Below are 11,928 nucleotides of genomic sequence, written 5' to 3' on the forward strand. Positions count from 1 at the left end.
AGGAGGACCATAGGCACAGTGCGAGCACTGCAGACACTCACAATCTAGGAGGTCCAAGGGCATGCTTAGGATTTTAAAGACTTTTGCAAATTTCAAAAATACAATTTCCCGTATTTTGAGAGGCAAATCACGGGGTTGAGAGAAATTGTCGCTTGTTCTTCAAATGTTTTAATATTTCTACTCAAGATTTTGGCTGATTTTGTCCATCGAGGTTGACAGATTGGTTTAAAATTTTTACAGTTCCCCCTCTGCTGCACACATGAATGCATCTTTTTTTCATGTTCTGTGCTACACTACTTTGTGAACTACAATGGACTTCAGGGGTTGGTGAGAAATACTGTGCCCTGCCCATAGCCAGCAGACTTTACCTCAGGGATAGCCAGCATGCCCAACAGTGTAGCTGTCAGCTGTTTCCTGATGGCATCTCCAGCCTTCTTCCCTGCACCTGACACCACCCCGCGCAGCGCCTGCAGGCTGGTCTCACGGATGGAGTTGTCATCTGCATTTTTCACCTGCAACAATGGAACCAGAAAGAGAATCAGAGATGAACATGCCGGATCATCCTGGGACATAAGTATACTGACTACACCTCGGGGCTGCGGATGTGTGCAAACTTGAAACACTTGAGAAGAGACGAGCGACCCTCTGCACTAAGTTTGCACACAGCATGACAACATCGGAGCGCACAGCTGATCTCCTCCCCAACACACGGCGACAGGAGCACGGCAGGAACCTCAGAAACTCAAAATGACTCTTGCACCTTGCTGCACTACTCGGTATCAAAACAGTACAATCTCTGTTAAGACAACTCAATATGAACAAATGTAAATTAACGAATAAATCAACTACACTCAGATGTCTAGTCGTTGTATTATTTCATTTTAACACACAGTGACTTTGTAATATTTTATGCTACACGTTGAAGTGAGTTGTGTGTCATTTTATATAAGTGAAACATATTTCAGCTAGATGGCTGCAATGTTTTACAGAATAAACTAATCATTCATTCATTGAATGATTCATTCATTAATTCATTGAATGATTCATTCATTCATTCATTGAAAGATTCATCAATTCATTCTTTGAATCTGTATCATTTTGTATCTGTATCAGATTCTGTATAGCCGGTATAACTGGCCTTCCGTGTAACACACCAGCTTCATGATTCATTCATTCATTGAATGATTCATTCATTCATTCATTCATTCATTCATTCATTCATTCATTCATTCATTCCATCATTCATTAATTCACTCATTCCATCATTCCTTCATTCATTCATTCACTCATTCCATCATTCATTCACTCATTCCATCATTCATTCATTCATTCACTCATTCCATCATTCATTCATTCACTCAATGACATTCACTCATTCCATCATTCATTCATTCATTCACTCACTCATTCATTCACCTGTGTGTGTAGCTCTGTGAAGAGTGGGTCCACCCTGGTGTGGATGACCACCAGTTTCTCCAGTGCGTGGGCAGCCTTCAGTCTGACGGCCCTGTTGGTGTCGTTCAGGGCCTTCAGAAACGTGGTCTGGAGCTGGGGGAGGAACGGCTTCAGCATCATGCCAACCTGGGAAGCAACAAAACATCATCCACATAAGTTTGCCTCATAAACTGTTACAGTATGATGGTATTCAAGATGATGGTATCTCTTTGGGTAATGTCAGAAAGTGCCAGTCTCAGACAAACCTGGGGCCACTCAAGGAAAGGAGTGAAAATGCTCCGGACTGAGTGAATGTAATGTCACTAAACTACACGTACACTCACAAACAAATGACTTGTTCATTACAATGTCATGTATCTTCAACAGTTACTGATTCAAATGTAAATATGACCTCAAATATAATTTCAGTTATAGGCACAGGCTAGTTGGGCTGCCCTGACTGTGAGGGTTGAACAAACAAAACCAATAAAATAAAAATTTGAGTTTAAAGCTTCTTTGAACAATTACTTACATCAGATATCCTTTAAGTCTTGTGTGAATAAGGTAATGTGTCTGTAATTCTCACAGGTTTGCCTACTTAAGTGATTACTAATAGTTATATTAATTACATAAATCCTGATGAAGGTGACAGTGGTCATTGACTTTGGAATAAAGCTTAGCACTGTACTATGATTTACTGCTAACACTATCAGCATGGATGAACTTCCCTCGTGATAATGTTGTATTTAGGCCACACCAATTTAATTTCTTGCAATTGGTTAACAGATTTTTCTAGAAAAATAATGGAGCGGGCGGGCGAAAAAAATAAAAAATAAAAACAGGCCTAGGCATCCTATTATGGCCCAAAATGGTACGATAGGAGCCATGAAGTCGACACACCAGGCTGGTTCAAAATTTAAACAATGAATTTTGAACTTTTAATGGTAGCACTGCATTGAAAGATGGAACAACTGTAACAAGTAGTAAGAAAAGGACTGTTTTCGACTGTTAAGGGCAAAATATGAGCATTTTGCAGTTGATTCTGAATTTTTATTTTTATTTACAAATCAGAAAAAAATGAAGAGGCGAATCCGTTCACCAAGAAATTAAATTGGTGTGGCCTTAGGTGTACTTACCTTCCCCAGCAGCAGCCCCAGAGTGTCCAGTACAGCTGCCTTGACATTCCAGCTGAACCTGTCTCCCAGGATGCGGATGAGGGGGCCGGTGATGTTGACTACGGAGGGTTTGAGGGCCTCAGCGCTGGTTCTCCTGATGACCTCTCCCAGCCCTAACGCTGCCTGTTCCTTCAGCTCTGGGGACCCGTTCAGTATCCCCTCCCTGAACACTGGCAGGATGGGGGTAATACCCTGCAACACCACAGTCACACAAAATCATCATCAGGACATTATAACAGAGAGTGCTGCCTTGCCAGTGTGGCCCTGCTAAACAGAGTTGCCTGGAGGTGCAAAGACTAGCTGACTGCTGCCCACCTGTGTCAGGGACCCCCCATAGCAGTCAAAGACTAGTAGAATGATACTACTACAGGTCCTTGGAATCCTCTATCTCAGATGTCTCAAATGCGATGTCGCTGATGTAATGACGAAAATGTGCCAAGAAATGGTAATATTATAGACTAAGTACAGCTTTCCTCATTCAGAATTTTTTTATCATTTCATGTCTTTGACCTTCACCCAGGACTTGAGTGAGCCCACTCTCTATGGCTGTTTTGTTGACAGAGAGACATATCATAGTGCTGTGATGAGGATGTCAGTGTGCTCTTTACACCATACATACCTTTCTTAAGTATTTATTTATTGTAGATTTTTTGTTATGATCATTTGTCTGAATTTCTTTCTTATTCTGCACAGGAAGTTATTACCTCAATCTGTCAGCTACATGTACATGTAGGCTATTGAAACAGTGATGGCCACTAAACTATGCTAAACACTAACAATCATGTCAAAACAAAGAATATTTGGCATGATGAATACTGTTGTAGACAATTTAAATTTCTTGGTACTGACAAGCTATATGAGATACTGTAGTACAGTGTAGTACTATAGTCACTGTGGCACTGACCAAGATGATTGGTTCAAACTGACCTTTTTGGGCAGACAGAAGCCAGGCAGCTCCTGTTCCCTGCAGTCCTGTACAGAGTAGCGCACGGCTTGTCTCACACTGGGCAAGTGCTGCTGCAGGGCCGCCGCATCCAGTCTCTACAAAAACAGGACAATTGTACATGTATGTTTGTACAGAATAATGTCTGAGGAGTTCTAGGAACAAAGAATGAAATAACAGGAGCAATTATTACTTGCTAAACAAATTAAAATTGAGGTTGGCAAGGCGTTAGTATATATGGAGTACATGCGTTTAGAAGACAATTGGTGGTGAGTCTGAAAAATTCACTGTCCTGCTGCAATATTTATCATCATCTACATGTAATTATCATCCAATTTGGTCAACCGTATTGGTTGGGGTTACCGCCCTTTACCAGGTGATGTACAGTACTACATCGTAACTTAGGAGAAGATGGGGTACGCCAAGCCGACATCCGGGTGAACAGAATTTACAGTTTGTGGCTGATACAGGATATTTGGGTATGCTACATGTAGGCCTCTGTCTGGGTACCGGTAATTTGTAGTGAATCACCAACCCCAGATAGTAGGATTTTGGACCATTGGGCATCATCAGGGCATGCCCTTACTTAGTGCTGCATACCTAAACCCACATTTAGGTTCAAGTCCGGATTCAAGTCCAGAGGTTTAGGTTCAGTTCCGGACTTGTAAGTCCGGACCTAAACCTATGGCATATACAAAATTGCATGTTGGCAACCCTGCAATGTTGTCTGGGTGAAGTTTGGCCACATAACATGGAGGCCGACACTTGACAATGCCCAATGGCAATGTTTTCTTCATTTTGCAGCAAAGTTTTTGCAATCTACGGAAGGTTTTAAGTGGTTTGCAAAGAAAAGGGGTAATGTGAAATGGTCTTTTATGGTGATAAGTCCGGACACGGTTCTTGACTTTTAGTTTTTTTTTTACTTGAAGAAGCTGAACCTTAACATTCTTACAAGTCCAGATCCAAGTCCAGTGAACCGGTACGCAGCACTACACTTACTCTTTTAAAATGTTTTTACAAAGGCAATTAGTATGTTTTTGAACTTCAAGGCAATTATTATTACTTTGTTCAAAGACCAACCTTCACAACAGCGTTGAGGGCCTCCCAGCTCTGAACCAACACATCCTGGTCCTGGTCGTTAAACAGCTCTATGAGCCCCCGCAGCAGCTGGGGGACGTACTCCGAGTAGTCTGCCTTGATCTGGCTGCAGTAACAGTTCAGGATGGTGACTGCAGCCAGCCGCATGCTGGGCTCTCCACTCTTGGTGGCACTCAGAAGTTCCTCAATCACAACTCCCACTCCCAGGTCATAGTCTACTGACAGAACCAGGGTCTGGCAGTGCTCTAGTTCCTGGGGAAAAAATAATACAAGAGACACAATTTATTCCTCAGTCTGTGAATCGTATAATGGGTATGGTGCATATGATATTAGTCATGCAGATTTGTGCACATTTCAATTTTATAATTTGTAAAAATACTAAATCTAAATTTAATAAAACAAGCAATGTGGCCATTTTGTAATAATTTTTCTCAAGACCTATAATATAATTGAGCACTTTCTTCAAGCAAAGAAAGGACCAGCTGCTGTATACAGGTACAATGTAATTATCAGGAAGATTTTATATTATTATAATGGCAAGACATCTCGGCATGAATAAAGTTTACCCCCCCCCCTCCGAAAATGAGGTCAGTCAATGCAACATGACCAGGTGTCTTCCAAATTGCAATAATTCTGTATCATGCCAATATTCAAATGAAGGACTAGTGAGAAAATACAACATGTCATCCATAATTATTGGCATGTAACAGAAAGAAATAATGGTTTATGCTTTGTCAGATTGGTATCATTTGACCTTTACATAATACCTCGGTGAAGCGACATATGAAAAATGAACTGACACCACTGGTATATATATTACCCATATGTGTATGTCACTTATTAATAAATCAGATTTTCAGTGTGTTCAAGTCTCACTAAGAGTGTCACAAACATGTTCATGGTGTAGAAAAACATTGAGACAACCTTAACCAGGACTCGAAATTCATTTTTGGGAATAGGTGCACTGGTGCACCCAACCTAAAAAATTGGGTGCACAAAAATTATTTTGGGTGGACCATATAAAATGAAATAAGTATAATGTCAGCAAAAACTAATTGTATGTTTCATTTCTAAAGAAAAGTACTACAACAACAATTATAATTTTATTATTTTTCTGATACTTGGATGTTATTAATAAGAATACGCTGTATACTAAATTACATTTAACATCTTTTTTTATTCTTTACATTGAACGAAAACCTAAGAAAGTATTTGGGTGCACTGGTGCACCCACAGAAAAAATTGGGTGCACAGCTCCAAATTTGGGTGCACTAAGGTGCACATGCACCCAGTATTTCGGGCCCTGCTAACCAAAAGAGGAGATTTAGGATTCCCTGCTCACCTGATTTTCTTCATCCGTTCCTCTCTTCTGACTGAGTGCGCTCAGTAGTGCCGGGAGGATGCGGCTGAGGTGTTTAGTAAGGGACTCTCCTGCCACAGAGGACAGGAAGGCCAGCGCCTTGGTGTTGACTGGGGGTGAGGTCAGCTACAAACACAGAAAAAATTATACCGGTAGCATCAAAGGTGTAACAAATTACTACAAGTTGAACATACAATAAACCAGAATTGTGTGTTTCTGTGCAGTCTATTTTATATAAAAATGCATGACTTAATCATGTACATGTACATAAAAAGCTATAACACCATTATAGTGACAATAGTGTACATTGTACAAATTCAGTCATGTGATTAATATTAATTTGATAATAATAAATATGATCATATAAAAACTTGCAAGCTGATTCTGAAACCTCATCACAAGGTCAGAGCGGTATTGTCGATGAAGGATCATGACAGATTAAAATTGTGTGCATTAAATGTATGAAGCTGAAATTTACAATGTAGACTAAAGTGAACACAGGCAATGGGCCTGCTCATCATCTGACAAGTTTGTGTAGTAAAGTGTATTTTCTATAGTGTCGTATTTTACATTGTCTTCTTCCACAATGCTGCATACATTTGTATTACAATTAGGTCACACCGACTTAATTTTATGGATGACATCCACGTGCACATTGATTTTTGCCTGTTCCGTCCTCCGAGGCTCTGGCCTGGGTAGTCCATGGTAGTTAGCGACAATACGAAGCCGGTGGTAACTCTGATAATGGCACCCAGGCTGCCGATGCTCCACAACTCAAGAACTCAGTACATACATTGTATGTACAGTGCTGATTTACAAAGCCAGCATGTGCTGGCTTGTATACGTCGCTATGTACTGCCGCAAATTATACCAGCTTTGCATTCCTTTGGTTTAGTTGCATTTTTAATTTTGTCCGGAATTTTTTTTATTCGCCCGCGCGCACTAGTTTGGGGGTCTTCAGGGGATGTCATCCATACAATTACGTCGGTGTGGCCTTAAGAGTAAAAAATCAATCTACCAAATTGAATGCATGTATGTAACCTGAAATCAACAAACATTGAAATTGACCATCTGAGTCATTCATGTACTTAGACTGTTGTACTGTACTTAATATCATTACTGACCTGAGGCACCAGGTAAGGTAGGACGACCCTACTCTTCACAGCCATCACCTGTTTCAGACCATCCAGGGCAAACTCTGATGTGTCAGGATCATCCTGTGGATGGAAAATAACCCAAATCTGTAGTCATCTTATATCAGAACTCCAGACAGATGGAGGTTAAAGTTTGTAGGCTGTCTATGCTACACCATACAGTAAGTATCAACTTAAATATAACAAATATTGACCATTCACTACTAATACTAGTACATATATCAGGGTAGAGATTCGGATCTAGTAGAATTGGCTACAGTACAGATCCCAATGGACCTATACCATTATTACGTCACAGTTTGTTTACCTGTTCTAAAGAACTTTCTAGAACGGTCAGTTAAAGAAGATCATTTCAAAGTTTTCAAAGTCAGGTATGTTTGATTTTTGCTGCGTCTAGTTTTGTTGACACAGCATTACATGCCGCATGGGTGATTTAGTTGTGACATTAGACGAAAGTAGTACTGTATAAAAGCCTTATATTAGGCTAAGGCTACACAAACACACACACCGCGCTACACACCCCTGTACAATATAAATGTCGATTGACCGGCATTCATTGCGGTAAACAAACTGTGACGTAATAATGGTATAGGTCCATTGGAGTCTTTGACAGAGACTCAAACCAGGATACCGTTAATGTGTTAAGGATGGTTTTCCATTATTATTAACCCTAAATTTAAAGTCAATCTATTGAATCCATTGAATTTTAGTTGAAAACATGTCTTTTTAATTCCAATGGGGATCTCTATCAATTGATAAAATAATATTATTGTTGATTCTGCCAGCAGAGATTCTGATTGGAGTTTCTGCTGACATAGACTCTGATTGGGATCTCTACTGGTAGAACTACTGATTCTACCAGTCTGAGATCAGTATCAGTCTCTACCCTGACATATTATATATCTTTGAGTTGAAGTTTGTCATGTACAAATGTAACTACAAATCTTACCAGCTGCTTCAGGAGGAAAGGTAGAATGTCGTCCAGAGTCCTGGCTCCTACTGTGGAATGCAGACTGTCAAACGTCTTGGACGCCGCTTCTCTCACCTCTGGCAGGGGGTCACACAGGCCCTTCCTGATGGTGGGAACCAGGCTGTCTACAAACACTATCACCTGTAGGGACAGAACAGCTCTATCTCAGACATACATGTTCACCAGGCTGTCTACAAACACTATCACCTGTAGGGACAGAACAGTTCTATCTCAGACATACTTGTTCACCAGGCTGTCTACAAACACTATCACCTGTAGGGACAGAACAGTTCTATCTCAGACATACATGTTCACCAGGCTGTCTACAAACACTATCACCTGTAGGGACAGAACAGTTCTATCTCAGACATACATGTTCACCAGGCTGTCTACAAACACTATCACCTGTAGGGACAGAACAGTTCTATCTCAGACATACATGTTCACCAGGCTGTCTACAAACACTATCACCTGTAGGGACATGTCCCTACAAGTGATAGAACAGTTCTATCGCAAACTTCACAATGGGCTATTATAATAGTCCATCAGAAACGTCATTCTTTTGACTGGCTGCTTGCTACATTTTGTACTTTGCTTAATTCGTGAAATGAAGGATAAAAATCATCCCTAAACCTTGGAATTGCAACCAGGAGAAGCAGACTAAAACAGCAATAACTAAAACTATGAGAAGATACATGTAGGTCTGGATGGAAAGAAGGAAAGATCATGGACGGGATAAAACTAAGAAATCTGTAAGCTGCTGAAGGAGCAAACTTTATCTGCTGTAAGTAAATAATTATAATTAAAATAGAAATTTTTCTTAATACTGTGTTTTAAATTTGTTTTACCTGTCAGAATTTTGGCATCCAAACTACTTCCTTTATGATCCCTCTGCCTCCAATATGCATCACTCATATTTAGCTATTTGGGCACTAGGACCTCAAGTAGATGCCAGAGGTCATCTGTTGTATCGACATCACAAGTAGCTGTGGTGTTGGAGCCCACGTACTCGAGCACATCTGAATTTTAAATGTTGTCCATGATATGCGTTGAGTTAGAGTGCAGATAATTGTAGCTACATGTATTTTGGCAGTAGATCAAATAAGTTACATGATTGTACTAACTAGATGCACTATTAAAGCATGACCCCTGACCTCAGGTAACCCAGAGGTCATCTGTTGTATCGACATCACAAGTAGCTGTAGGGTGCAGATAATTGTAGCTATTTTGGCGCTAGATCAAATAAGTTAATTAGATGCATGAAGCATGACCCCTGACCTCAGGTAACCCAGAGGTCATCTTTTGTATATTTGACATCACAAGTCTATCATGTGTATTTTGTACATTTTAAGTGTTTTGGGTTTGTCTTTCTGTTGTTTCGTCATCATCATTAATCATCCTCTGAAGAGGTGGAGCATCTGTAGTTAAACAATCACTTAACTTAAAAAAAAAAGCAAAATTAAATCAATCTTTAAATTTCTGTACACTTCTCAAATAATTTACTTACAAATGTTTCTCCATGTACATGTAAGATTATCATAATACAGTAACAGTTACTGTAATTCCTGATTGTTTCACGGTACTGTTATGTTCACTGTTTTTACCGTCACTTCTGTACCAGAAAATTAATCGTTACAGTTAACAAATAATTCCTGGAGTCACTTTCTTTTTCCTGCACTTGTCCATTTTTCTCAGACCATGATCTTTTGCTAACTGTAAAGTTTTAACATAAATTAGTGAATTACAGAGAGTAGCAAAAAAAGAGATTGCCAAACTTCTCTGATATGCGGTGACGGGGCTGGTAAGGTATTTCTGTTGTTTGGAAAATGTTTATTACATGTGGAAGGTGGGCTAACATAATCATGAATTATTCATCAAATTATGATCTCTGGATGCCCAGAAGATCTACTTGCTAACTCCGCGCCACTCTACATGGGAAGCTCTTCCGCTCACAGGTCTTTCAAACATACAGCAGATTTGTTTTGAACAGACAGTTTTCAAAGCTGTGACAGGTGGGTAACTCTGTGGTATCTTCAGAATTTTCTATTCTGCTTTAATTTGCACTCACATGCAAGCGATCACTGTAAGCAACAGTTAGTTTTTTTTATATAATTTCATATATTCATGTGATTGTGAAGAGAATTCATTAAATAGCAGGCAAGTGTACCATCAAGAACGCCCCAGTTAATGTACAATGTATCTCTACAGTGATAGCAGTGCACACATGGTCCTTTCTTGGCCTGTAAACAATTTTCCTGATTTCCAGGTTCCACCATGGCAATTGTTGTGTGATGTCCTACTGGACAGTGAAGACTGAAAAGAACCAATCTTTACCACGATGGTGACTGCTGGGGAGTACGTTCTTGTTGTGGTCAATGGAAGTAAGTACAAGTTTTTGCCTTCTGTTTTCTTGTAACATTAGGATGTCCTCATTACTTAGTTTTCTCCTTCTTGCATTCACATTTCTCTTTTAAATTTAATAAAATCTATCCCTGCAAAGAACCACACGGAAAAGCACACAGGCAAAAAAAGACTTGAATGTCACAAATACAGCCTGTCAGGAACAGCGCTACTCAGCTAGACCTTTAAAACCACTGTGACAATATTGAATATTGAAAATGTCCAATTTTTTCCCTACTAACAGCTGCCACGCCACACGTCATAATAAATCAAACATCTTTTGAACGACTTTGCAGTTTGAATTGCTCCATGATAGGAAACTCTTTTTACAAGACAGTTTGGATTTTCACAGCTGTGTTAAGCTTGATTGGCATCACTTTAATTTATCAACTTTGAAGATTCAATTTGCATTTATATGTTTCTGACATAGTACATCTAAAAATATAGTTACAGTAAAAGTTAATATGTATCGGCAAAAATTAGAATCTTTGCATAGTTTTCTAGATTTCCTCTTGGTTTGAAGTCTGCAAGAAATCAAAGATGTCATTGAGAATTAGGAAATTGCACAAAAATCACATTGTGTATAAAAATGTTGATTGGAAAATGAAACGCCAAAGGTTCAAAATTTTATCACTGACAGTAAGGAACAAGAATTCAGAGATCTCATACCTCCATGAAATATTGAGTTTATGTAAATGTTTTTTATTTGTCTCATTGACTATGCATATATGGAAATAAGGTCATAATTAGCATAATCTAGTTTGATTTATGGTTTTCTAAATTCAAATGACAATATTTTTCGTGTAAAATTCCTCTCCTTTGTCATACTTCATTTCAACATGTCATGAATTATGCAAATGACATCTACATTAACATAATATATGCATAGTGGTGTTAACCTATAAGTAACTTACACATGTCACAAGGTATAAAATTCCCATCATTCATCAATAAGGAGTTACGGTCTCGGACCGGAGTTTTTTTCACGATTTTGGATCCGGCGGACACCCTCAGACCGAAGGGCTATAACTCCGCCAAAAAAAGGACGCCGGGAAATCTCATTACATCAGTCAACGGAGGTTTCCAGCCGGCTTCCGATACAATTTTGGTTATTGTCCGTCGACTCTATAATTTGGGTAGAAACTGTAGTTAAACGTAAATTTTGGATACGAAAAATGTATTTATTTTGCAGTTTTTTCAACGGACCTGCTTGGAAAAAACGAATTTTCCCAGGCTAACGGATTATATGCTGAAATAGCTTACTACTTACTGTTTCTGAAAAACAGAAAAAAATATAGGTTGTTGCGATAAGTTTTTCGCAAAATCCGGTGACGCGAACCCCTGGAAATTCCACATAGAACGCAGCTATTTGGGTCATCAGGCGACAAACCGCA

The 11,928-nt window shown here is 39.4% G+C and overlaps 1 protein-coding gene across 2 annotated transcripts in view; it reads right to left on the reverse strand.

Annotated features, from left to right (window-relative positions):
- LOC109463617 (eIF-2-alpha kinase activator GCN1-like) overlaps window positions 1-11,928 on the reverse strand; it is an 87,550-nt gene that overhangs the window by 4,662 nt on the left and 70,960 nt on the right. For both annotated transcript variants that reach the window (XM_019760470.1, XM_019760471.1), the window contains exons 44-51: window positions 8,114-8,275; window positions 7,135-7,227; window positions 5,993-6,136; window positions 4,633-4,902; window positions 3,537-3,650; window positions 2,571-2,801; window positions 1,417-1,581; window positions 369-512 (exon numbers count right to left, since the gene is read on the reverse strand). In XM_019760470.1, coding sequence (XP_019616029.1) covers window positions 369-512; window positions 1,417-1,581; window positions 2,571-2,801; window positions 3,537-3,650; window positions 4,633-4,902; window positions 5,993-6,136; window positions 7,135-7,227; window positions 8,114-8,275 — 1,323 coding nt within the window. The remainder of the gene's footprint in view (window positions 1-368; window positions 513-1,416; window positions 1,582-2,570; window positions 2,802-3,536; window positions 3,651-4,632; window positions 4,903-5,992; window positions 6,137-7,134; window positions 7,228-8,113; window positions 8,276-11,928) is intronic.

This window comes from Branchiostoma belcheri, unplaced genomic scaffold, assembly GCF_001625305.1.
Source record: "Branchiostoma belcheri isolate BF01 breed outbred unplaced genomic scaffold, Haploidv18h27 scaffold129, whole genome shotgun sequence".
Taxonomy (NCBI): Eukaryota; Metazoa; Chordata; class Leptocardii; order Amphioxiformes; family Branchiostomatidae; genus Branchiostoma; species Branchiostoma belcheri.